At 43.6% G+C, this 26,998-nt stretch overlaps 1 protein-coding gene and 1 pseudogene across 2 annotated transcripts; both read left to right on the plus strand.

Annotated features, from left to right (window-relative positions):
* The first annotated feature begins 4,736 nt into the window (after positions 1–4,736).
* The window catches only part of LOC112625185, a 45,556-nt pseudogene continuing 23,294 nt past the window's right edge, over positions 4,737–26,998 (plus strand).
* On the plus strand, positions 5,170–11,717 carry LOC112624216 (60S acidic ribosomal protein P2). Of its 2 annotated transcripts, none has more exons than XM_025384591.1 (2): positions 5,170–5,175; positions 11,325–11,717. In XM_025384591.1, the coding sequence occupies exon 2, from the start codon at positions 11,334–11,336 to the stop codon at positions 11,679–11,681; it is 348 nt and encodes a 115-aa protein (XP_025240376.1). In that variant the 5' UTR covers positions 5,170–5,175; positions 11,325–11,333; the 3' UTR covers positions 11,682–11,717. The 2 variants fall into 2 exon arrangements, with proteins under 2 accessions (XP_025240376.1, XP_025240377.1); XM_025384592.1 differs by lacking the exon at positions 5,170–5,175 and having other exon boundaries at positions 11,322–11,420; positions 11,457–11,717.

Genomic DNA, 26,998 nt, shown 5'->3' on the forward strand with positions numbered 1-26,998 from the left:
TTGCATGGCACAGACGCCTGGTTTGCCAAAATGACCCTCCCTTCCCTGCCTCTGGCCCCAGAGGTGAGTCACAGGTGGGTGAGGGTGGTGTCAGGCATGGGCAGGGTGATGTTGCTAGCACACTCTTCAGGCCCTGCTTCAACCCAGGAAACTGGGTTTGTCAGGCAAAGCCCAGATATATTGTATCAAAATCTGGATTTCAAATAATGTTTTCAGGTGATTTGCATGCACATTGATAATTTTAACTGGCAGTAATTCTATAATTGAAAGGGAAAAGAATATATAGATATATTGACTTGTCAAAAAGGTACAGTAAAGACTGTATATTTCAAGGCATATACATCTTATCTTACAAAAAATAACTAAAAACAATAATAAAGGGGATAGGGAATGAGTTGAAGTAGAAATTAAACAAATGGGGCATAATTAGTAGATACTGAGGCTGAGCATCAGCTCATACTATTTTGGTTATTGTGTATAGGTTAAAATATTCTCTAATAAAACACTTGTATAAAAAGAAAAACTATAACATTAGCTCTTAAGATCGTGGTTAGGTTTGGGGAGGAGGAAAAGGAAGGAAGTGGTTTGTGGGCAAAAACAGGGATAGTTCTATAGTTACACAAATGTATTAGCTTTGTTACAAGTTATTGAGCATTACATTAATATTTTATTGTGCATATGTTTCTGTATGCATGTTATACATCAATAAAATTTTAAATATTTATTATTTAATCCTATTTCAGAATAATAGCAATGCTTGGCATTGTTTTGTTTCAAAGTGGGGCATTTACACTCAGGCATCATGAGATGGATATTAATATTCCAAGGTATTTATTCATGTCCTGACCTTTGGGCATCCCCCTCAGTCTTTCATTTTTTATTTCAATTGAGTAAACAGCATGGTTTTAGTTTTGGGGAATGTAAATTTCTTACAGCAAAGTCCTTCCTCCACAACAATATTCCCCACGGCCAGGCCACCTAGCACCGTGGGCTGCACATAGTGTGCACCCAGTGTGTGTGGAACTGGTTTGAATCAGGAAGAAAACAAGTAGCAGAGTGTGGGGAAAAGAAAGAGATCAGCCTGTTACTGTGTCTATATAGAAAGAAGTAGACATAAGAGACTCCATTTTGTTCTGTATTTGAGATGCTGTTAATCTGTGACCCTACCCCCAACCTTGTCCTTGCAAGAGACATGTGCTGTGGTAACTCAAGGTTTAATGGATTTTGGGCGTGCAGGGTGTGTCTTTGTTCCTAGGAAAAGCTAAGTATTGTCCAAGGTTTATCCCCATGTGATAGGATGAAACAATGCTGCTAAAAGGTTTATCTCTAGGCACAGGATTTTCCTTTAAACTTATTCATGTCACAGAGATCCTTGTTCTTATGGCTTACTGCTGATTTCCTCCCTAAAAATGATCCTATTGTCCTGCCGGTGCCGGCGTGGGTCCTCTGTAAGCTGAGCGCCGGTCCCCTGGGCCCCCGCTTTTCTTTCTCTATACTTTGTCTCTGTGTCTTATTTCTTTTCTCAAGTCTCTCGTTCCACCTAACGAGAAACACCCACAGGTGTGGAGGGGCAGGCCACCCCTTCAGCAGAGGTCAGTTTTGCAAAGGATAGAATGTGGGTAATACGAGTAAGATTGAAAGGCCACAACTCAACAGCAAACACTTCTTAAATACTTTCAACTGATTCTCTGAAAGATGTTGGTTTACAGCAGACATTTGGGAGTATAGTTGCATATTGTAATCACCTGGAGAGCTTTAAATCACACTGCTGCCTGGGTCTCACTCTAGAGATTGTCTTAATTATTCCCTTGCAACTTGGGTTTGGGAACATTAAACACCACCTCCCACATGCACAGCAGGTTATTCTAATGTGCACACAAGGGTAAGAAGCATTGATTCAGGGTCAGGAATGCATTGGTTGTGTGTGATTTCTATGTGTGCTCTAGGCATTTGCCCTATAGCTGCTCCTGGATGGGGGTCTTAGAAAACATCTTGGCCCTTGAAAACATACTCTGCTGGTTGGCTAAATTGCAACAGGGAAAAATAGCAGCTCTATCTCTATGTCACTTGCCGTCGAGCAAAAGTTGTTTCAGGCACAGTAAGTTGATTTAGTCTATATTAAAAATCATAAGTATCCTACCAATACAGAATAAGGATACAAAGGTTTCCAGATATGTGGAGTGCATTATAGGTGTTTTCGTATTTATCCTATAAGAAATTACAAATGTAATGGTGGGCGTTAATTTCCTAAACCAATGCTTAGCCATTCCCTCAAATCATTTCCAGTTTTTCCAAGAGACTTCAGAAGCATTCCCTGGAGTGAATTATTTCTAATGGTGAAGAGTACTGGATAGATGGGATGAGATTCTCAAAAAAAAAATCTTGCTTCTACTTCAGAAGTGTCACTCTTCCACCCCTTGAAGGACCAGGAAACCTGGCTGAGTAGTGTGGTCTATGGAGGTGCATGGGCTTCAGAGACAGGCCAGCGATGATCCTGAGTCCAAGCCAGCTGCTTAGTAGATGTGGGACAGTTTTATAAACCTTACCTGCAAGAAAAAACAAAACAAAATTGATTGCAAAAACAGAAATTTAAAAAATTTTCTTATTGTATTCATGTTCTTGGCAATGGCTTTTATGATGGTTCCCATCAACAGACAGAATCTGTTTCCTAAACCTTGAACTTTCTTGCTTAATTTGCACAGGCCAAAGCTGTGCATGTGACAGTGGGTCAGTTTGGTGCCTAGGCTCAAAAGGTCTTAAATAGTTCTGTTATCTTTTTCAGAATTTTTCCATATCCATGAAAACAAGCCCATTTTAGCTTTCTATAGGATAAAGTAACATGCTGAGAAAAGCCAAAGAGCCTCAGTTTACAGACAGCTCACTCCCAGAAGCAGAGCCACCTAATTCACCAGCAGCTGAACACTCACATCTGTAGGAGCCAAACTGAGCCCAGAAGAATGGCCCAGCTGAGCCCAGTCTAAATTTCTAACCACCTCAACCCCTGAGAGAGGCGACAGTCAGAGGCTGGTTAGGAAGATAGGGAGGGAGGGTCTCGGGAGAGGAAAACCACCCGCGGGACTGCACCTGCCCCGCCCCTGTAGCTAGTGGGAAGAAATGTGGTTAAGAACTTCCTCTTATGCCAGGATGTTGCTCAGATGGGACTATCCCAGCTTACGCATAGGCAAAATAAATCAACCTAAATTTCCTTGTTTTCACCCAGCTCATTGTAAAGTCATTAACATGATATAAGTATTGTGGTTTTAGCTTCTCCCCTGTAAGTTTCCCTTAGGCACTCATGGGTAATAACCAAAATGGAATCACTGTGGCCAACCCCAGGCATGCGCAGATGCAACACCCTTGGTGGGGAACTTGACCCCTCCCATTTGGGTAGAACCCACAGAAGACTTCCTCGTTCTTGCCACATAAAAGACCCAGAAGTCAGCCCCATTTCTGGCAACATGCTTTTAGGTCCCCTCTGGCTGCTGAGAGCTTTCCTATTGCTTAATAAATCCTACTCTGCTTTCTCATTCTGGTGTACACGTGCCTCATTTTTCCAGGTCATGGGAGGAGAGCCTGAACCTGGCTGAACTGAGACCACCACACTGGCACCAAACAGCAACTAGGAGACCGTGATATTCACGTGGACACTCTCAGCTTGCACCTTTGCTTTCTCTAGGGGGCACTGTCCCACCCACCCTTGAGCCTGAGGAGAAAAGTTGATAGGCTGTTCCCTCACTTCCAGCAGAAAAGAGGTGTTCAGGCCGTCACTTTCCTGAAGTCAGAGCCTTCATGGCTGCACTGAATGTGGCAGCCACCTGCCATATGTAGCTACTGGGTACCTGGAATGTGGCTGGTTTGAAGTAGTATGTGCTGCGAACAAAAAAATGCACAGTGAGTGTAAAAGAATTAGACCAGAAATATACTTTATTTCTAATTATATATTGATCATGTATTAAAACTATTTTGAATACACTAGGTTACAATTATAAACAATTTCACTTGTTTCTTTTTGTTAGTTTGGATGTGGCTAATAAAAAACTAAATTCACAACTAACATTTTATTTTTTAGAGACTTGTTTCCTCTTCCAATCTCAGGTGTCCTACTCAAAAGACCAGAGGCCAGAAAGGTTATGAAATCTAAAACATTAAAATAATTGTGATTATATTGTTTCCATTTGTGAGCAAGCGTGTGTCTGTGTGTGTGTGCGCGCGAGCATGCACAATTGATAAATGGACGTAACATGACACAACAGAAGGTTAAAAATGAACCCCCAACAGAGCCAGGCCTAGCACAGAAAGCCCTGACTGAAAATACCTGGAGACACGAGTCTGTGACTCTTGCCTGGGGTTAAGTGTATGGTCGAATTTCTGGCACTCGAATTCTGTCACTCAAAGCTTGAGGGCGTAGAGCTAGTAGCAGTATCCAATGAGGGCGCTGGACTGGGAACTGCCCAATCAGGCAAAGGAGGGGGCGGCATCCGGGATCTGGCGCGGCTTTTACCTCTCCCTTCAGCCAGAGCTGGGTTGGGGGCTCACTGTCCTGCTTCCACCCCTCAGGGAGGCTTAGCTGAATCCGCCACAGCCTCAGCCTCCGTCGCTCTGTGACCAGCGGGTATTGGATGATTCTACCTAAGACTTCACCACACCCTTGAAGCCCTGAAATGGTGAGTGTGCCGGGCAGGGCATCCCGAGGCCGGGGGGGGGGGGGGGGGGGGCTTCATCGGCACCGGCGGGAAATGGCCTCGGCGGGACCGAGTCTGCTGAGGCCCTGCTGCCGCCGCTCAGCCCTCGGTCCTCAGTCCCCTCCGGTGAGGGACCCGCGCTCCTGTCAGTCCCCGCACGGCGGCTCTGCCCAGCCTGCAGCCCTCCTCGTTCAGCTCTGCGCCCGCAGCCCCGCACCTTCCCCGGGCTGTGGGGTGAGGAGCTCACCGGGAAGACGCCGGGCGGCGTGCGCGGGCACGTGTGGGAGGAGCTGTGGTCCGGGGTCCTGTCCCTACTTTACCCGGTTCCAAATGAGATCGAGGCCCCGTCAAAACAGAGTTCATGTGAGGAAACGGGGACTCATTAGTGGGACAGCGCCCCCGCGCTCGCGGTTTGGGGGCTGCCAGCGGGTCTTGAAGGAAAGGCTTTTGTGAGGTGTGTGAGGAAGGGAAGCAAATCGCCCGCCCGCCCCAACTTTCCACCGGTCCCCTTGCCCTGAGCGCCGCCTCCGCGTGGCTGTTCCTGGGCGGCATCTTTTAGAATACGCTGGTGTCGTGTGCACAGCGCTTCGCTGAGTTCTGTGAGTGGTTCTGCCCCATTATGGAACTTGAGGAGGGTGAGGGCGCCCCTGGTTTGTTGGAGACGTTCAGAAATGAAGACGGGTGTCCAGAGGCAGGGACTGGCGTCTGCAGAGGGGCAGTTGCGGGAAGAGCGCTGAGCTTGTGGGTCTGCGCTGACTCTGGGTGGGGTCGTTAGTGAGTGGCTGGACAGCCCGTTGGGGCTGGAGCATTGACCGGTGTTGAGGAAACTCCGCACGTTTTCTGTCAGAAGAAACACATGGAGACATGGCTGAGCCTGGGCTGGAGGGAGTCGCCTGGTGTCTGCGGGATGCGCGAGTGGGTTCTGCACTTGCGCGGTCCTGCTGGGCCCTGTCCGGTTCCTCCAGGTCTCCTTCCGGGGAGAGGGAACTGGGAACTTAAGAGGAAAGGAGGAGTTCTGAGAAACGTCCCTTCCCTGCACCCTGCTGCCAGCCCCCACCCAATGCTAACCCACTCCTGAGCACGCCCACTGGGTATTCGAATGGCCACACTCATCCCAGGACAGGGTTCCACCCTCAGGAATTGTGCCCATGGCAGCTTTGCTCCTACAGTTTTCTCCTAAGAACACACACAGTGCCCAGGAGACTCCTGGCTCATGTCAACCCCAGATCTGTAGCAGGAATCTGTTTTCTTCACCTACCTAGGCTTCTGGACCACCTGATCTTAATCTCCTCTGCCTTTATGGACTCAGGAATCAGTCAGAGCTTAGCCCTGCCTGGGCCTGAACTTGTAGCACAAACCAGTCATTTCATCAATCCTGCCTTGCCCCCACCCAAGGCTCTTGATAGCACCTTTCTCTCTCTTATGCTCTTTTCTTCCCCACACATCCTCTTTCCGGTGCACACAGTTTGCTCAAGTGCATCCCTCATGTGCTACAAGAATTCCAACATTAGTGAGTTCAAGACCAGACCTTTAGACCTGCCTGTTGTAGGACCAAATACAAATTAGAAAAGGCTTAATGCTTTCTCTTTAGAATGAGGGAAGACTTTTTGCTCTTCTCCCTTTTCTTAAAGCATTTAGTTTGAAAACTTTTATATTTAAATATTTTCTCTGCTGCTTTGAAAAATATGTAAATCATTTTTGTCAGTTAACTAGGTCATTTGTCTTTTTTGACTCAAAACTGTCTTTAGGACCTGGGAACTATTGCGTTCAAATGCAAATAGCAAGAATATACACCCTATGCCACAGTCTGTAGGCGAGTAGGAGGCTGCCTTCAGCCCGTACGTGCCTCCACATTTCAAAACTACGTCCTATCATGAAGATACGGAAAGTGGTTTTTTGGTTTGTTTGTTTTTAATGTTACCAATTAGAAAACCCAGATGACCTCCCAAATTACTAGTTGACGTTATTATAAACTGTGTATGACAAATGGTGCTGTCATGTCTTGTACTTGAGTACTAATGGCGACGTTTTTTCTGTATTTGCAGTCTATTAGATTGCCTGTGATGCACATCGTATTTTGGTTTAATTAAATAACAAATCATTATCTTGCTGTTCTATTATTGTGGAGAGTATCATAGGATTGGAGATTTTGCTTTTAGTTATATTTTCCAAACACTGTCCAGAATTACCACATGGTATACACAAAGTGCCCACCAGGCTTCTCTTTAGAAAAAACCTTCCTTCTAAGGATTCCAGTCACAATCCACAATTTTGTGGCAAAGTACACAAAGTGCAGCAAAGTGCTCCACAAATCTGCAAACCAAAAGTTCTCTTTATTTGGGATCTACAATCACTTCTAGAGCAGTTAGACTAGATTTCTACAAAAATAACCTTTCAGGACAGCCATCAGTTATTCCACTTCCCTCCATGCTCCTGACATCTTCAGATCTGACACTGGTTCAGACACCATGGGGCCCATACACCCAACCAGGATCACACATGTGCATTGATTAAACCTGAGAACTTCAATTCTGTCCCTTCTCCCCTTGTCCAAATGCCCACAAATGTCCATAGCTCACCAGCCCTCCAGGACCTAAATGTGCATTCCCAAATTCTGAATTTATGTCCTGGGATTTGAGAGAAAAATGACACTTTTATCTGAGAAATACAGTTTCTTTTAATTATCAGACCCAGAGACTTGTTAAAATGAGACCACAGTCCTACTGTTCCCCTCTTTGAACTATCTGTTTTTTGAAATTCCTTGCTATTGCCAGCAGTGGCTATAAAGTAACCTAATAATACCACAGTGGGCACTGTAACCCACACTCTATGGCTTAACAATATATAGCCAGCCACTAACCAATTTTACTTCTGTAAATCAATAGGAATGTCTAACAACTTTGTATCAGTCCCCTCTCTGCTTTCTTTTTTGCCTTTAAAAATACACTTGTAACTGCTTCTAATTGGAGTATATATTCAGGGCAGCTTTATACTGCAAGATCGCAATCTTCAAGCTTTGGCCCAAATAAACTCTCTACTTATGTTTACCCCAGTTTTTTCCTTTTAGGTCAAAATATTCTTCAGAATGTGTTGAAGGAGCCTCCATGAAAGGCTGTCTCTGGTTTTACTCTGTTTGCTGTAATCCCCAGGAATGCAGAGGCACATTGATCTCACCTAGAATCTGCACATAAAAGCTGGCTTCTGCCTAGGATTCACAAAATAGGGCCAGACTTTGGGTTGAAGACATACAGAAAACTCACAGAAGGCATTTTCTGCATCATGAGAAGTCAACATAGACAACTTAAACCCCACTTTCAGCGTGGAGCCCTTTGAGTTTTCCAGGTCTTGTCACCTGCTACAGCTGTGTGAGAAGCTTCTGGTGTGAATAGAATCCTGTGGCAGAATCTGTAAGTGTATAACAAGCACCTTAGCAGTGGGAGGTGAGGGCCACAAAATATCCAGAGCCATAATCACAACCATAATCACAAGTATGCCATCCTGTATACTGGGGTACTGGAGAACTTTCGTCTTTCCTCTTGTCTCAGAGTTAGCTGATCAGGGACAGTGCATATCACATCTGGATCTAGAATCTGCAGCTCTGCCTGGGCAGTTCTATTTTCTATTTGCACTCCATGAAGTCAGTCTCAGTCTCTCTTGCCTGGATCACTATGGGGCTTCAGCCAGGGTCACTGAGGACACTCAGTGAGTATTTGAGACATTTGAGGATGTCTTGTGCAGACTGGGGTCAGTCTGACAAAGTCTAATTCTGGTTCCATTTCAGAGAAAGAGAAATGACTTATCAAGGGTTTGTTCCCTCACAGAAAGAATCTCATTGATTCATAACCAGATAAGAGTTGTTCCAGTTTTCTGGTTCTGGAGACTCAAACTGATCAATAAACTAATTGCTTCTATTTTGTATGGTCATTAGAAAAAGAGACGAAGCAGTCACGGTCCCTCCCATGAAGGAACCTGCAGTCTAGAGCACATGAATAAATGGTTGAATTCAGCATCATGTGTTCAGTACAAAGACGGAAACTGCATGGGAAGCTTAAGCTTCATTTGGGTTACTTCCCTTTTATTGTTTTGTGAGTTTTGATGCCTCTACCTGAAGGGCTATTCATGGATAGAAGAGAAGTTCTTATTATTTGTATTGTTTTTAGCTTGCTAAGAATAAGTATTTAGCTTCTAATATAATTGGTCCAGAAAAACATAAGGGTTTTGGTTAAATTCCTCCTTATTGTATGTTGTAATATAGACAGGGAAGTGTCTAAAATAGATTAAAATTACACAAACTCTGAGAATCAAATTTCTCTTGCTCAGGCTTAGAAAAAACAAAACTGAAAATACTTGGTGGCCCAGAGAGCAGAAGCCTAGGGCCCACCTTCTATCCCAACCCTGCCCAGATCCACCCTCTGCTGAATCTTGTCCAGGTCTAATCCACATTGAAATCTCTCACAGAACTGCTTAGAGGAGATCTGAGTTTGGGGTGGCTACTCCTACTGCCTCTTCAGAGCTGGTGCTTCCAATTTCCTGAAACACAAAAGCAGATAAATGGGGAAAAGCAATATACTTTTGTGCTTTAAATTCTTTTTATAAAATTAAAACCAGTGTTTCTAGAGACACCCAGCAATCTGTTCTCCATCCCTACAGTTTTATTTTTTTTAACAATTCTCAAAGTAAATACAAATACAAAAATAAATTCCTCTGAATTGCACTTAACACTTCCATTCTGTTTCTCTCCCATCTATTTATATTGAACTATTATTCTGAACTTTTTTTAAAAAAAAATCAATCATAGGGAAACAGAAAAAAAAAAATAGAAATGCTGGGCCCTGCATTTAAATCCTGGGAATTATGGGACAGTTAGTACCCACCTCCCAGGATATTATGAGAATTAACACACATAATGTGATCTTCCCAGCACAGTGCTCTGTGACATACTCCTGCACACACAGTACATGCTCCTTAAAGATCACAGTAATGCATGTGCACATGTTTTTCAAATGCAGCCTTATTCAGATATTGCCACCATCTCCAGCCTCTGTAACCACTGAAGGGCCTGCAGAGAATGCCCTGTTTCAGGATGATGACTGGTGGTCTTGTCTTCAGACGAAAAGTATTTGTGTTGGGGTAAGGGACCCTGTGTGCTGTGCCTTCTTACTCTAGCTGAGTGGTACTATAATGGATTTAGGGGGAGGAATATCAGCATCAACAGGAGACTTGCTATAAGAAGCTCCTTTTCATGGACCCTTTTCAAACCTGCAGAATTTTGTTATTTACAGTGAGGCCTAGAATAGCAAATAATTTATATGCACATTGAAGCTTGAAAGCCAGTGCTTAGCTGACTCTCAGCCCAGTCTTCTAATAGGATCACATGGACTGTTTGAAGAGAAGCAGTCACTTGTTCCCTCCCCACAGATTCTGTCTGTTTTTCTGGGTGGAAACATCCCTGTTTTTTAAATTAAAACATGATTCTACAGCGAGGCCAGGGTCAAGCATGAGGGTTTCCAGATACTTTAATGAGTGGTGAGTTTACCCTTTGTTCGAGGAAGTCACAGGGCCTACTCTGCTTGGTTTTGGTAGCAGCAGGTCAGCGTTGCCCATATTTCCATTGCAGCAACAGTAATTGCTCGCATGCCATCCTTTTTCCTAAGTTATAGAATACTTTAGAGAACATTACTGTGTTGAAAGTTATTTTATCAGATAATTACAGTCAGAACTAGCTCCCTTAACTCATTTCTCCTGTGGTCAAATTGAGACCTCTGTCACTGGCCGGGCGCGGTGGCTCACACCTGTAATCCAGCACTTTGGGAGGCCGAGGCAGGCGGATCACAAGGTCAGGAGATCGAGACCATCCTGGCTAACAAGGTGAAACTTTGTCTCTACTAAAAATACAAAAAAAAAAAAAAAAATTAGCCAGGCGTGCTGGCGGGTGCCTGTAGTCCCAGCTGCTCTGGAGGCTGAGGCAGGAGAATGGCATGAACTCAAAAAGCGGAGCTTGCAGTGAGCTGAGATGGCGCCACTGCACTCCAGCCTGGGCAACAAACAAGACTGTCTCAAAAAAAAAAAAAGAACTCTGTCACTTGACAAGTATGTGTTTTCAGGAACTCTTAACATTCAAGGATGTGGCTATAGAATTCTCCCCAGAAGAGTGGAAATGTCTGGATCCTGCCCAGCAGAATGTATATAGAGATGTGTGTTGGAGAACTATAGAAATCTGGTCTCCCTGGGTGAGGATAACTTTCATATGTAATTCCTAATATTCCCTCAGAGTTTTATTTTTTCTCTTTGTAGAATGTTTCTTGGGAGCTTCTGCTTTGCGTGAATTAGTTTCAGTTTGTTTCTTCATGAAAAATTGGGAGTTTGCTGGTGTAAAAAAAATCTTTAAGATGTTTCATCTTTACCTAAACCTTCTCTTTTCTTGAGGTAATTTGTGTCCTTCACTCTAGATTACTGGTAAATCTAGAAATTCAATGTTGTAAAATATTGTTTTCCACATCTTAAAATCCAATTTGCGCCAATTTTTTTTGATTCAGTAGTACTGGGTAGTGGAACTTAGAAACCACAGATTTAAAATACTTAAATATTCTACCCTTTTCCTCGCTGACACCGCCGAGGTCGCACGCGTGAGGCCTCTCCGACGCCGCCGCGATGCGCTACGTCGCCTCCTACCTGCTGGCTGCCCTCGGGGGTAACTCCTCCCCCAGCGCCAAAGACATCAAGAAGATCTTGGACAGCGTGGGCATCGAGGCGGACGACGACCGACTCAACAAGGTTATTAGTGAGCTGAATGGAAAAAACATTGAAGACGTCATTGCCCAGGGTATTGGCAAGCTTGCCAGTGTACCTGCCGGTGGGGCTGTGGCCGTCTCTGCTGCCCCAGGCTCTGCAGCACCTGCTGCTGGTTCCGCGCCTGCTGCAGCAGAGGAGAAGAAAGATGAGAAGAAGGAGGAGTCTGAAGAGTCAGACGATGACATGGGATTTGGCCTCTTTGATTAAATTCCTGCTTCCCTGCAAATAAAGCCTTTTACACATAAAAAAAATAAAATAAAATAAAATACTTAAATATTCTAAAGAGCCTATCAGGAAACAATTTTTGGATTAATTTTTTTAGAATCTTCCATCATTTGTCTTTTCTTCTTAGCATAGGGCTAGGCTGGTAATTGGCGAATCCTTGGCAATAGTCATGTTACTTTTTTTTTTTTTTTTTTTAGTAAAACAAGTGTTGCTCTCTTTAACTCAGACCTCATCACTTGTTTGGAGCAAAGAAAAGAGCCCTTTAATGGGAAGACACATGAGACAGTAGCCAGAGCCCCAGGTAGGTGAGAGTGAATGAAGGAGAGGACACAGGCAAGGGTACCAAAGGCAAAAAAGAAAGCCAGGCCTTAAAATGTAGTTTGGAAAGCTCTTCTTCAATGCAAATAATTTCTGAAAAGGCTGCATTTTTTCTCATGTTCACAAATAGGGGCATCCGCAGCCCATGCTGTTAAGTCTTCTAAGAATTCCTTTTCTTTTTTTTGAGATGGAGTCTTGCTCTGTCACCCAGGCTGGAGTGCAGTGGTGCGATCTCAGCTCACTGCAGCCTGTGCCTCCCAGGTTCCAGTGATTCTCTTACCTCAGCCTCCTGGGTAACTGGGATTACAGGCATCTGCCAATACACCTAGCTAATTTTTGTATTTTTAGTAGAGACAGGGTTTTGCCATGTTGGCCAGACTGGTCTCAAACTCCTGACTTTGGATGATCCACCTGCCTCGGCCTCCCAAAGTGCTGGGATTACAGGTGTGAGCCACCACACCAAGCCCTCTCTTTTCTTTAGCGATCTCCCTTCAAGTTTACAGGGAGAGCCAATGTCCTCTTTATCACTTATAAGGGGCTGCATGATCTGACTGCTGTTCCATTGCTTTTGGAGACATAGGAATTCTTGTGTTATTGAGGACCTCTATGTTAACGTATTTTTTTCAAATATGGATTTTGTTTCATGCCTAAATATGTAAGGCAAGTAGTGGACATATTGGAATTTGGTTCAGAAATCCCAGGAACACTAGGGACAGATGTTGCACCTTTTCTGCTTAGTGATTTTTAATCTTATTGCAAATGTAATTCTACAAAAATTCTTTCTTAGCAATTTTATAAGAACGATAAGCATTTTCCTAAATATGAAAAATGTATTGCTGATTGTACTTCAAAATGTTATTGTTTTAGTATAAACTGAGATTTGTAATTTAAACTCTATATGTGTAAATTTTCAAATTATAATATAGTTTAAAGCATAGTTTTCCAACCTTTTAGCTTCCCTGGGCCACATTGGAAGCAGAATTGTCTTGGGCCACACATAAAAAACACTAACACTAATGATACCTGATGAGCTTTACAAAAAAAAGTTCATGAATAATTTTTATGATATCTACCACAACAGATAAGCAAAATGTTCTTACATTCATAGGATTGAACACCAGTTGATTAAAGTATCTACTCACCTTCAAGATTTCTTTTTTTCCCCCCCAAGAGGGAGTCTCACTCTGTCGCCCAGGCAGGAGTGCAGTGGCGCGATCTCAGCTCACTGCAAGCTCCACCTCCCTAGTTGACGTCATTCTCCTGCCTCAAGCCTCCAGAGTAGCTGGGACTACAGGCGCCCGCCACCATGCCCAGCTAATTTTTTTGCATTTTTAGTGGAGAGAGGGTTTCACCGTGTTAGCCAGGATGATCTCGATCTCCTGACCTTGTGATCCACCCGCCTCTGCCTCCCAAAGTGCTGGGATTACAAGCGTGAGCTACCGCGCCCTGCTAAGATTTCTTAAATGCACTGTCATTAACTAGAAGACTGCTAAGTGTATATTATTATTTCCTAATAACTATAATCTTATAATTTTAGTATGAAGCCTACTGGGGACCGGGCACAGTGGCTCACGCCTGTAATCCCAGCACTTTGGGAGGCCGAAGTGGGCGGATCACTTGAGGTCAGAAGTTCGAGACCAACCTGGCCAACATGGTGAAACCCTGTCTCTACTAAAATTACAAAAATTAGCTGGGTATGTTGGCAGGCACCTGTAATCCCAGGTACTCAAGAGGCTGAGGTGGGAGAATTGCTGAACCCGAGAGGCCGAGGTTGCAGTGAGCTGAGATGGCACCATTGCACTCCAGCCTGGGCTACAGAGTGAGACTCTGTTTCAAAAAAAAAAAAAAAAAAAAAGCCTACTGGGATTCTGTCATTGAGATCTATCTATATCTATGTAAAAATGTGGGTCTCACATACACACACCTATATAAGTTATATGTGTGTATTGTAAATTCTCACTTAACATTGTTGATAGTTTCATGGAAACTGTAAGTGAAGCAACATATTGTTTAAGAAAACTAATATTGGCTGGGCGCGGTGGCTCACACCTGTAATCCCAGAACTTTGGGAGACCGAGGCAGGCGGATCATGAGGTCAGGAGTTTGAGACTAGCATGGCCAACATGGTGAAACCCCATCTGTACTAAAGATACAAAAAATTAGCTGGCTGTGGTGGCACGCACCTGTAATCCCAGCTACTCAGGAGGCTGAGGCAGGAGAATCGCTTAAACCCAGAGGCGGAATTACCATAGTTGAATTGATAGAAACAAGGGTTATGTTCAAATGGTATATGTAGCAACATTGTTTTATTTAAAGATGCAGTGGGTTTTATATATGTATGCATGATCATATTATCTACAAACAGTAACATTTTTACTTCTTTTCCAAGCTGGAGAGCTTTGTTGTCCTTTTCCTTACCCAATTTTTCTGAAAGAAACTTCCAGGAATATGTTAAGATAGAAGCTGTGGCCCTGCAGGCGGGCCTGTGTATCTTGGCCTCAGCTGTGGTCTCTGAAGCAGCCCTGTGTCTGCACATTTGAAGGATCTAACAATAATTACAGTTTCTGTAAACTATTTTTGACAGGTAAAGATCTCCCATTTGTTTGGTCCACAGGCTGATGAGATTACCTTTGGGGTTGCAGAGAAGAAGGGTTGTAGCTGGGTTACAAGGGTGATGCTGGGTCTCCTGTGGGGTCTGCCTTTGATGGTTGTGTTAACAGAGATTTGGACAGTCATGGATTCTTTTTTTTTTTTTTTTGAGACGGAGTCTCGCTCTGTCACCCAGGCTGGAGTGCAGTGGCCGGATCTCAGCTCACTGCAAGCTCCACCTCCCGGGTTTACGCCATTCTCCTGCCTCAGCCTCCCGAGTAGCTGGGATTACAGGCGCCCACCACCTCGCCCGGCTAAGTTTTCGTATTTTTTTTTAGTAGAGACGGGGTTTCACTGTGTCAGCCAGGATGGTCTCGATCTCCTGACCTCGTGATCCGCCCGTCTCGGCCTCCCAAAGTGCTGGGATTACAGGCTTGAGCCACCGCGCCCGGCCAGTCACGGATTCTTTCTGGGCCATGGAAAGATTAAATATCCTTGAGGACATTAATCTATATGGCAGGCATTAGGGTAGGGTTTGAAGTTTTTCTGCATGTGTCGGGCCAAATATCAGGTGTATGAATGGGTTTGGCTTCTGCTGACTACCTGGGAACAGTTTTCACAAGTCTCTATGTGGGTCCCTGAGTGTGTACAACTGGCCACAGACTGTGACTGAGGGCTAGAACTGAGTCACAGGGCTGCTTCAGGGAGCACAACTGAGGCCAAGATATACAAGGCTGCCTCCAGGGTATGGCTGGGTGTGTCTCCCTGCAGGTCTCTTAACGAAGGACCACTTGTGGACTGTAGCTGAGAGGAGTTTGAGAAAGGTTGCAGAACTGCTTCATAATCTTCAGTAACACCAAGCTTGTGTGCCATTTCCTTGTCTGTAGCCATGTCTATGGGCCCTTGAGTTAGCCACCTGGGTGAGGGCCTGTTTTTTCTAAATAACCCTCCTTGATCTCTGGCTCCACTGAGGCTTCACAACCCTAACCATAGGCAAGCGTGTTTCTACTTCTGTTTCCTAGTTTACTACACAAGATATTGTATAAAAGTGGAATCATACACTATCACTTTGTTGGTGTCTTAACAAACACTTTAAATAATGGCTTTGAGATTTATCCTTATTGTAGCATGTCACAAGATATTTTCATTGGAGGCTAAAGAAGATTTCATCGTATGTATAAAGCACATCTTTTTAAATCATTCATCCATTGAAGGGTGTTTGAGTTTTTTCAGTTTTTGGATTTTGAAAATGATATGGTTTGGATCTGCGTTTTCTTTTTTTGAGACGGAGTCTCGCTCTGTCGCCTGGGCTGGAGTGCAGTGGCCGGATCTCAGCTCACTGCAAGCTCCGCCTCCCAGGTTCCTGCCATTCTCCTGCCTCAGCCTCCCGAGTAGCTGGGACTACAGGCGCCGCCACCTCGCCCGGCTAATTTTTTTGTATTTTTAGTAGAGACGGGGTTTCACTGTGTTAGCCAGGATGGTCTCGATCTCCTGACCTCGTGATCCGCCCGCCTCGGCCTCCCAAAGTGCTGGGATTACAGGCGTGAGCCACCGCGCCTGGCATGGATCTGCGTTTTCATTCAAATCTCATGTCAAATTTCCATCCCTAGTGTTGGAGACGGGCTTGGTGAGAGGTGGTTGGGTCATAGGGTTGGCTTCTCATGAATGGTTTAGCTTAGCCCCTTTGGTACTGTCTGCCATAGCGAGTGAGTTCTCCTGAGATCTCATTTTTCAAAAGTATGTGGCACCACTTCTCTCAATCTCTCTTACTCCTGCTCCCACCATGTAAGATGACTCACCGTCCCTTTGCTTTGTGCTATGATTGGAAGCTTTTTGAGGTCTTCCCAGAAGCAGAAGCTGCTGCACTTTCTGTACAGGCTATAGAACCATGACCCAGTTAAACCTCCTTTTTAAAATAAATTACCCAGTCTCAGGTATTTCTTTATCAATGCCGGAATAAACTAATACAGTGAATATTGCTGCAGTAAACATGAATATGCAAATATTTCTTTCAGGTATACTTTGCATACTTTGAATAGATGCTCAGAAGTGGGGCCAGGCACCATGGCTCACACCTGTAATCCCAGCACTTTGGGAGGCCAAGGCAGGTGGATCACTTGATGTCAGGAGTTCAAGACCAGCCTGGCCAACATGGTGAAACCCTGTCTCTATTAAAAATAAAAAAATTTATTGAAGAGACTGTCTTTTTCTTGTTGTGCGGTCATAGCAACCCTGTTGAAGATCATTTGAGCATATACACAAACATGGTTTGGCTTTAAGTTCTGGGTTCTGTTCCATCGCTGTCTTCTTGCAAGTACCACACTGTTTTTATTTATGTAGCTTTGTAATCTGTTCTAAACAAAGGAAGCATTGTGCCTCTAACTTTGTTCTTGTTTTCTAAGAATGTTCGGGCTATCAGTGGTCCTTTGATATTCCATGTAAATGTAAGAATTTTAAAAAAGATGTCTTTAAAAAGCATCATTTGGATTTTCATCAGGATTACATTGAATTTGAGTATCACTGTGGGTAGTATTGTCATTTAAAAATGTTAAATCTTCTGTTAAGTTTCACATATTTTTGGATTTGGCAATTTTGATTCTGCTTTTGATTTCTAGTTTGATTCCATGTAGTATGAAAGGATGCATTGTGTAATTCAATCTTTAATATGTACCAGGCTTAATACCTTGATGACAAAATAATCTGTACAACAAACCTTCGTGACACAAGTTTACGTATATAACAAACCTGCACATATACCCAGATCTTACAGTTTTAAAAAATAAGAGTTATTTTGTGTTCTAACAGGTTGTCTGTGAAACAACAACTACTCATTTTCTTCTCCACTTAGCCCCTGACGCAGTTTAGTCTACTTTCTGTTTCTAGGAGCTTAACTACTTTAGGTATCTTACGTAAGTAGAATTATATAGTATTTATCTTTTTGTGCCTGGCTTCTTGCACATAAATAAAGTCTCAAAAACGCATCCTTAGGCCAGGCGTGGTGGCTCACGCCTGTAATCCTAGCACTTTGGGAGGCCTGGGTGGGCAGATCACCTGAGGTCAGGAGTTCGAGACCAGCCTGGTCAACATGTTGAAACCCTGTCTCTACTTAAACCACAAAAATTAGCCGGGCGTGGTGGCAGGCACCTGTAATCCCAGTTACTCAGGAGGCTGAGGCAGGAGAATTGCTTGAACCTGGGAGGTGGAGGTTGCAGTGAGCCAAGATTGTGCCATTGCACTCCATCCTGGGGGACAAGAGCGAGACTTTGTCTCAAAAAAATAAAAAATAAAAAGTGCATCCTTATTGTGGATATAACAACTTTTTCTGCTTTTAAGAAGCTGAATAATGTTTAATTATTAGTACATTCCAAATTGTCTTTATTCATTTATTAAGAAAACTTGGCCAGGCGCTGTGGCTCAAGCCTGTATTCCCAGCAGTTTGGGAGGCCGAGGTGGGCGGATCATGAGGTCAGATCGAGACCATCCTGGCTAACACGGTGAAACCCCATCTCTAGTAAAAATACAAAAAATTAGCCGGGCGTGGTGGCAGGTGCCTGTAGTCCCAGCTACTCGTGAGGCTGAGGCAGGAGAATGGCATCAACCCAGGAGGCGGAGCTTTCAGTGAGCCGAGATCATGCCACTGCACTCCAGCCTGGGCGACAGAGCGAGACTCCGTCTCAAAAAAAAAAAAAAGAAAAAAGAAAACTTGATTCTTCCCACATATTTGCTTTTGTAGATGATGCTACAATGAATTGGATGATGGATGTGTAAATTATTCTTCATTTGATAACATATGCAAGGGATTATTTATGTGCTCTATTCTGTTTCACTGGCATTGTCTTTTTTTTGATCCGATTATAAAGTATTTCAATTACCATAACTTTGTAATAGGTTTTCAAAATCAGGATGTATGATGCTTCTGCTGTTGTTTCTCTTTTTGACATTTTTTGAGCACTTCTGGCCTCCTTCATTCTCATATGTCTTTAGGATTGCTTCTTTCAGTAATGTAAAATATGCATAGCTGCTGTCATCCAAAGTATACCACCTTTTTCTTCAGCACTCTGTGTCAGGGGAGACAAAACCCATCTTTGACAGCCTGCCAAAAAACAAAAATGTGGGCAGATATTCTGCGTTTATCTTTCTCTCCTGAGGAAGCACGAGTTGGGAGTTTCTCATTGTTGACCATGCTGTACTGGCAGAAGGTAAGGCTGTGCCGGACATAATAAAATTTTAATAAAATTTTTCTTCTCTTCTACATGTTTTTGGCATTTTGCTAAAGTGAAGTAGTACACATTCTTAACTATGTTTTGGAATTCCCACAAAGGCAATGTGATCAATATGATGTTAAGGTCATATATCTATGAAGAAATGAGGACCAGTGATTTTTATTTTTAAGCCTTGCAATTTAAATTGATATTTTTATTTATTATTTTAATTTTTGTGAATACACAGTAGCTCTCTCTATATATATAATATATATTTTATATATATATATATATATATTTCTTTTTTTTTTTTTTGAGATGGAGTCTTGCTCTGTCGCCCAGGCTGGAGTGCAGTGGCGCAATCTCAGCTCACTGCAAGCTCCACCTCCCGGGTTCACGCCATTCTCCTGCCTCAGCCTCCCAAGTAGCTGGGACTACAGGTGCCCGCCACCATGTCCAGCTAATTTTCTAATATTTTTTTTAGTAGAGATGAGGTTTCACCATGTTAGGATGGTCTCGATCTCCTGACCTCATGATCCACCCACCTCGGCCTCCCAAAGTGCTGGGATTACAGGCATGAGCCACTGTGCCTGGCCTCTCTCTCTCTCTTTTACATGAGATTTTTTATGCAGGCAAGAAATGCATAAAAATCACATCAAGGTAAATAAGTATTCATTATCTCAACTATTTGTCCTTTGTTTTACAGACGATCTGATTTCATTCTTTTAGTTATTTTAAAATGTACAATTAAATTGCTTTTGACTATAGTCACTCTGTTGTCCTAATAACTACTAAATCTTACTCTTTCCAATTTTTTTGAACCCATTAACTTTCCTCACTTCCTCCCAGCCCCCTACTATATTTTCCAACCTCTGTAACAATCCTTCTTCATGAAATTAATTTAATTTTTAGCTCCAGCAAACGTGTGAGAACATGCAAAGTTTGCCTTTATATGCCTGGATTATTTCTCTAAACATAATGATCTCTAGTTCCGTACATGTTGCAAATCACAGAATCTTATTCTTTTTTTACGGTTGAAAAGTACTCCATTGGCCGGACGTGGTGGTTCACACCTCTAATCCCAGCACTTTGGGAGGCTGAGGCGGGCAGATCACCTAAAGTCAGGAGTTCGAGACCACCCTGGCCAACATGGTGAAACCCCGTCTCTACTAAAAATACAAAAACAAGACCGGGCGCAGTGGCTCACGCCTGTAATCCCAGCACTTTGGGAGGCCGAGGCAGGTGGATCACGAGGTCAGGAGATGGAGACCATCCTGGCTAACATGGTGAAACCCCGTCTCTACTAAAAATATAAAAAATTAACCGGGCGAGGTGGCGGGCACCTGTAGTCCCAGCTACTCGTGAGACTGAGGCAGGAGAATGGCGTGAACTCTGGAGGAGGAGCTTGAAGTGAGCAAAAAAAATTAGCTAGGTGTGGTGACTGGTGCCTGTAGTCCCAGCTACTTGGGAGGATGAGACGGAGAATGCCGTTAGCCGAGATCTTGCAGTTAGCCGAGATCGCCCCACTGCACTCCAGCCTGGGAGAGAGAGAGCGAGACTCCAACTCAAACAAAAAAAGAAAGAAAAGTACTCCATAGTGTATATGTACCACATTTGCTTTATCCATTCATGTGTTAATAGACACTTAGGTTGCTTCTAAATCTTGGATAATGTGAACACTGCTGCAATAAAAATGGAGGTACAAATATCTCTTTGATGCCCTGATTCCCTTTCTTTTATGTAGCTACTTAGGATTGGGATTGCTGGATAATATAGTAGCTCTATTTTTCATTTCTTGAGGAACCTCTAAACTGTTCTTCACAGTGATTGTACTAATTTACATCCCCACCAAGACAATGCCAGAGTTCACTTTTCTCCACATCCTCATCGGCATTTTTTATTGCCCAACTTGGGTAAGAGCCGTTGTAATTGGAGTAAGATAATATCTCATTGTCATTTGGTTTGCGTTTATCTGATGATAAATGATGTTGAGCACCTCGTCATATGCCTTTTTGTCATTTGTATGCCGTCTTTTGAGAAATGTCTATTCAAATTTGTGCCCATTTATAATCAGATTATTCAGTTTTATCCTATAGAGCTGTTTGTGAACTTTACGTATTTTCATTATTAATTTTTTTTCCTGATGGGCAGTTTACACATATTTTCTCTCGTTTTATGTGCTCTCTCTTAACTTTGTTAATTGTTTCATTTGCTGTTTAGAAGCCCTTTAACTTGATGTGATTCCATTTCATTTTTGCTTTGGTTGCCTGTGCTTGTGACATCTTTGCCCAGTTTCCTGGGCTTCACCTGTAGAGCTCCACCAATGTTTTCTTGTAGGAGTTTCATAGTTTGAGGTTTTAGATTTGTCTGTAATCCATTTTGATTTAATTTTTTTATATGGCAAGAGATGGGGTCTAGTTTCATTCTTCTGAATATGGATATTCAGTTTTTGTAGCACAATTTATTGAAGACTCCTTTTCCCAGTATATATTCTTGACACCTTTGTCAAAAATAAGTTGGTTGTAGATACATGGATATGTGTCTGCATTCTCTCTACTGTTTCACTGATCAGTTTCATGCTGTTTTAATTACTGTAGCTCGGTAGTATCATTTAAAGTCAAATACCGTGATTCCTCTAGTTTATTTTTTCTTACAATGGCTTTGGGTGTTCTGATTCTTTTGTGGTTCTGTCTACATTGTAGGATTGTTTTTTCTATTTCTGTGAAGAATGTCATTGATGTTTTTCTAGAGATTGTATTAAATCTGTAGATTGCTTTGGGTAGTATGGACAATTTTAAAATGTTGATTCTTCCTATTCATGAACATAAAACATTGCTCAGTTGTTTGTCTTTTTAAATTTCTTGCATCAGTGTTTTATAGTACTAATTGTAGAGATTTTTCACTTCTTTGCTTAATTCCTAGGTATTTAATTTTAATTTGTGACTATGTTCTCTTGATTTGTTTTTACATTGTTCACTGTTAGCATATAGACACACTTTTTTTTTTTTTTTTTGAGACGGTCTCGCTCTGTCACCCAGGCTGGAGTACATTGGTGCAATCTCCGATCACTGCAACTTCTGCCTCCTGGGTTCAAGCAATTCTTCTGCCTCAGCCTCCCATGTAGCTGGGACTACAGGCATGAGCCACCACAGCCGGCTAATTTTTGTAGTTTTTTAGCAGAGACGAGGTTTCACCATGTTGTCCAGGCTGGTCTCCAACTCCTGACCTCAGGTGATCCGCCCGCTTCAGCCTCCCAAAGTGCTGGGGTTACAGGCATGAGCCACTGTGTCCAACTGACTTTTAATCTTATATCTTGACCAATTCTAGTAGTGTTTTAGTGAAATATGTTTTTCCATATATAAGACCACATCATCTGCAAACAAAGGTAATTTGACTTCTTCCTTTCCAATTTGGATGCCTTTTTTTCCCCTCTTTCTCATTGCTCTAGCTAACACTTCTAGTATTATGTTGAATAACATTGGTGGAAGTGTGTATCCTTTGTGCCTCTTCTTTTTTCTTTTGTCTTCTTCAGATGCAGACACCTTATCAGAATGTTTTTGGGTTTAGGTTCCCAACTTTATGAGGTAATTTGTCCTCAGCCATACTGTCGTCTTTTCCTGGTCCTAGGCTTCAGAACTCTCTGGGGAAGATCCCAGATGCCCACGGCAGCCACGTCTTTTGGAGTGGTTAGGGTATAAGAGTTACTGCAGCATCTCCTCATAGTGGACAGCCTGAGGGGTGGGGTGGACCCTCTCGGAAGCAGCTGGGTGCCCTGGTGCTCAGAGCACTCTCATGGTTTACGCTTCATTCAAAAAGCCACATCCTTGTGGCATTCTTTTCTTTTTTCTTTTCTTTTTTCTTTTCTTTTTTTTTTTTTGAGACAGTCTTGCTCTGCTGCCCAGGCTGGAGTGCAGTGGGATGATTTCAGCTCACTGCAACCTCCACCTCCTGGGTTCAAACAATTGCCCTGCCTCAGCCTCCCAAGTAGCTGGGGCTACAGGTATGCGCCACCATGCCCGGCTAAGTTTTTGTATTTTAGTAGAGACGGGGTTTCACCGTGTTAGCCAGGATGGTCTCGACCTCCTGACCTCAGGTGATCCACCCACCTTGGCCTCCCAAAGTGCTGGGATTAAAGGTGTGAGCCACTGTGCCAGGTCTATGCCACTTCTTTTTTTAAAAAGACTAAATAGTTTTCTGAGATCTTTATTTAATTTTATTTATGTACTTATTTTAAGAGATAGGCTCCTGCTATATTGAGCAGACTAGTTTTGAACTCCTGGCCTCAAGCAAAAGTTAGTGTCTATGTATAGAAAAATTAAATAATTTTACTCCCTTCAACATAGTATTTATGTCACACTCTACATCTTTTTACATTGTATACCCTTTAACAAATTATTGAAGCTATATGTAGTTTTAATAAATTTTTCTTGTAGCTTTTATACCAGAGTTAAATGTGATTAATTCTTTCACCATAAGTATAGTTTATAGCTTCTAAATTTGACTATGTATATATGATTTTCCATAAGATTTACATTTTTGTTGTAAGTTAGGATTCCATTACAACTTAAATTCTCATTAGCAATTGTTGTAAGTCAGGTCTAGTGATTAAAATTTCAACTTTTTTTTAATCAGAGAAGATTTTGAAACTTCATTTATTTATTTATTTATTTATTTTTGAGACAGAGTTTCGCTCTGTGGCCCAGGCTGGAGCGCAGTGGCCGGATCTCAGCTCACTGCAAGCTCTGCCTCCCGGGTTTACGCCATTCTCCTGCCTCAGCCTCCCGAGCAGCTGGGACTAAAGGCGCCCGCCACCTCGCCCAGCTAGGTTTTTGTATTTTTTAGTAGAGATGGGGTTTCACTGTGTTAGCCAGGATGGTCTCGATCTCCTGACCTCGTGATCCACCCGTCTCGGCCTCCCAAAGTGCTGGGATTACAGGCTTGAGCCACCGTGCCCCGCTGAAACTTCATTTCTAAAGAACAACTCTGTCAGGTATAGTCTTCTTAGTTGTCAAGGTTTTTTCTTAATTTTTCTTCATTTGTATTTTAAATATATGGTTTTACTCCTATGTGGCTTGCATGGCTTTTGCTGGGCAATCTGCTGATAACCTTGTAGGAGTTCCCTTGTATGTGAAGAATCTCTTCTCTCTTGTTTCTTTTCTTTTTTTTGAGACGGAGTCTCGCTCTGTCGCCCAGGCTGGAGTGCAGTGGCCGGATCTCAGCTCACTGCAAGCTCCGCCTCCCGGGTTCACGCCATTCTCTGGCCTCAGCCTCCCGAGTAGCTGGGACTACAGGCGCCCGCCACCTCGTCTGGCTAGTTTTTTGTATTTTTTTAGTAGAGACGGGGTTTCACCGTGTTAGCCAGGATGGTCTCGATCTCCCGACCTCGTGATCCGCCCGTCTGGGCCTCCCAAAGTGCTGGGATTACAGGCTTGAGCCACCGCGCCCGGCCTTCTCTTGTTTCTTTAAGAATCTCTCTTTGTCTTTGAATTTTGGCAGTTTAATTATAATGTGTTCCTGGCAATTTTTGTTAGATTCTTCTTGCTATAGACATTTTGAGCTTTTAAATTTAATGTCTAGATTCCTTCTGAGGTTGGGAAGAATTTAAGACATTATATCTTTAAACAATTTTTTAAAAATTTCTTACTCGTGAACCTCCTAAAATATGTACATGCTTACCATTTATTATAAAATATCAGGGCCAAATGCTTTATTCACTCTTACATTCTTTTTTTAAATTCTAACTAGGAATTTTGAAATAACTTACTTTTACATTTGCTGATTTTTTTTTTTTCCTGTGTAATGGTGAAAGAAATCAGGCACATTCCTCAGCCCCAGGCTCAACAAACAGGCCCAGTACAAACACATCCCACCATATATCTCTCAACTTCCTGAGCCCAGTACAAACACATCTCTCAACTCAGAGAATACCATATATCTCAACTTTAGAAAAACACCACCTGGAAAGTCCCCGATAAGGACACAGCCTTTTGTGGTTTTACAGAAAGCGCGGGAACCAATAGAAAACTGCTAAATGTATAACTTAAAATGTAAACCAATCGTAATGCTGTAACCAAAAGAATTCCTTTGTTCCTCTGTAACTTTACGTATCCTGTTTACATCGGGCTATAAAAAGCAAGCACTCGCATTGTTCGAGGCCCTCTTGTATGCTGTGGAATAGAGGGACCAAGTTCGAACTTGTAGTAAAGGATCCTTGCTGCTTGGCTTTGACTCTGGACTCTGGTGGTCTTCTTTGGGGAACAAACGGTCTGGGTATAACATCTGGGGGCTCATCCCGGATTCCCCAAGCCCACCAGACCCCTGGTCAACGGATCTACCAGGATCGATCTGCTGATAGGTGAGCCGGCTCGTCTCTGTTTGTCTGTCTGTGTCTGTTCTGAACCTGTATCTGTGACTCGCGAGGTCTGAAGCTGATGCAGTCCTGGTGGACGCGCTATAGGACGGCCAGCGGAGACCGGTGGGAGACGTCCCCTGGCTCTCGTCTGATCTAGATTTTTATCTGAACTGATTCTGACCCAGGCTTCCAGAGCGCACTTGCGGCTAGATATTATTAATACATCAGATTTCCTTTACAGGAATTCTAACCCATATTCTTTTACAGGAAGAGACTACAAATTATTACAGGATGGGTAATACCCAGAGCACTCCCCTATCTCTCCTTACAAGTAATTTCAAGGATGTTAGAGCAAGGGGCCATGGTCTTAGTATGGAAATCAGGAAGGGAAAGCTAATTACTCTGTGCCACTCCGAATGGCCTGCCTTTGATGTGGGGTGGCCACCCGAAGGGACGTTCCGACTTCCTGTCATCACTAAAGCCCAAGATTTCCTACCTGGGCATGCAGGCCACTTAGATCAAATCCCATATATCCTTATATGGCAGGACCTTGTTGAGAACCCGCCTCCTTGGCTGTCCCCTTTCCAATCAGCCCCTGAACCCTGTAAGGCACTGGTTGCTTGGCCACTAAAATCCAAGCAACCGACTGCCCCCCTCATCCTGTTCTACCTGATAGCGGGGACCCACTGTCCACAGAACCCCCTCCGTACCCCTCTGGGCCCCAGGCCCCAGCCCCCCAGGCTGAGCCGCGGGAAGGAGGTGGACGGGAGGCGGCCGGCGCACCCGGACCCGCTGAAAGTGGAAGTAACTCTGAAGGGCCGGCAGGGCGGACGCGAGGGCGCACTTTGCGGACTAGCCCCCCCCAGCTGCCTGACTCCACAGTGGCTCTACCCCTTCGGGAAATAGGACCCCTAGATGACACGGGAATCCCCAGGCTCCAGTACTGGCCATTCTCCACCAGTGATCTGTATAACTGGAAGACTCAGAGTGCTCGGTTTTCAGACAACCCTAGAGATTTAATGGCTTTACTGGATAGTGTCATGTTCACCCACCAGCCCACTTGGGATGATTGTCAGCAGCTCCTCCGAATCTTGTTCACAACGGAGGAGCGAGAGAGAATACAGGTAGAAGCTAGAAAGCTGGTCCCGGGGGACGACGGTCAACCGACTGCCAACCCCAACCTCATAAATGTGACTTTTCCTCTGACCAGGCCGGCATGGGACTACAACACGGCAGAAGGTAGGGGACGGCTACACCTTTATCGCCAGACTCTAATGGCGGGTCTCCGGGCAGCTGCTCGCAAGCCCACTAATTTGGCTAAAGTATACTCTGTTCTGCAGGGAAAGACAGAAAGCCCAGCTACCTACTTAGATTAATGGAAGCTTTTAGACAGTACACCCCCATAGACCCAGAGGCTCCAGGAAGTCAGGCAGCTGTTGTAATGTCTTTTGTAAATCAGGCGGCCCCAGACATTAAAAGGAAACTCCAGAAATTAGAAGACTTAGAGGGAAAACAGATTCAGGACCTCCTTCAGATAGCCCAGCGGGTTTACGGTAACAGAGATACTCCAGAGGAAAAGCAATTTAAGGCCACTGAAAAAATGACCAAGGTCCTGGCAGCAGTAGTACAGAAAGAGCATCTACAGCCAGAGAACACCCAACCTAGGCGGTCCCCCAGACATGATAATCTGAGCAAAGACCAATGTGCCTACTGTAAGGAAGCTGGCCACTGGGTAAGAGACTGCCCCAAAAAGAAACAACGAGGACAGGGACCCCCCTAGGACTACACCCGTACTAGTCACTCAAGACGAAGACTAGGGAAGATGGGGTTCGGACCCC

This window comes from Theropithecus gelada, chromosome 5, assembly GCF_003255815.1.
Source record: "Theropithecus gelada isolate Dixy chromosome 5, Tgel_1.0, whole genome shotgun sequence".
Taxonomy (NCBI): Eukaryota; Metazoa; Chordata; class Mammalia; order Primates; family Cercopithecidae; genus Theropithecus; species Theropithecus gelada.

Coding starts and splice junctions, on each gene's coding strand:
- LOC112624216 (XM_025384591.1), top strand. CDS start 11,334: ATGCGCTACGTCGCCTCCTACCTGCTGGCTGCCCTCGGGGGTAACTCC.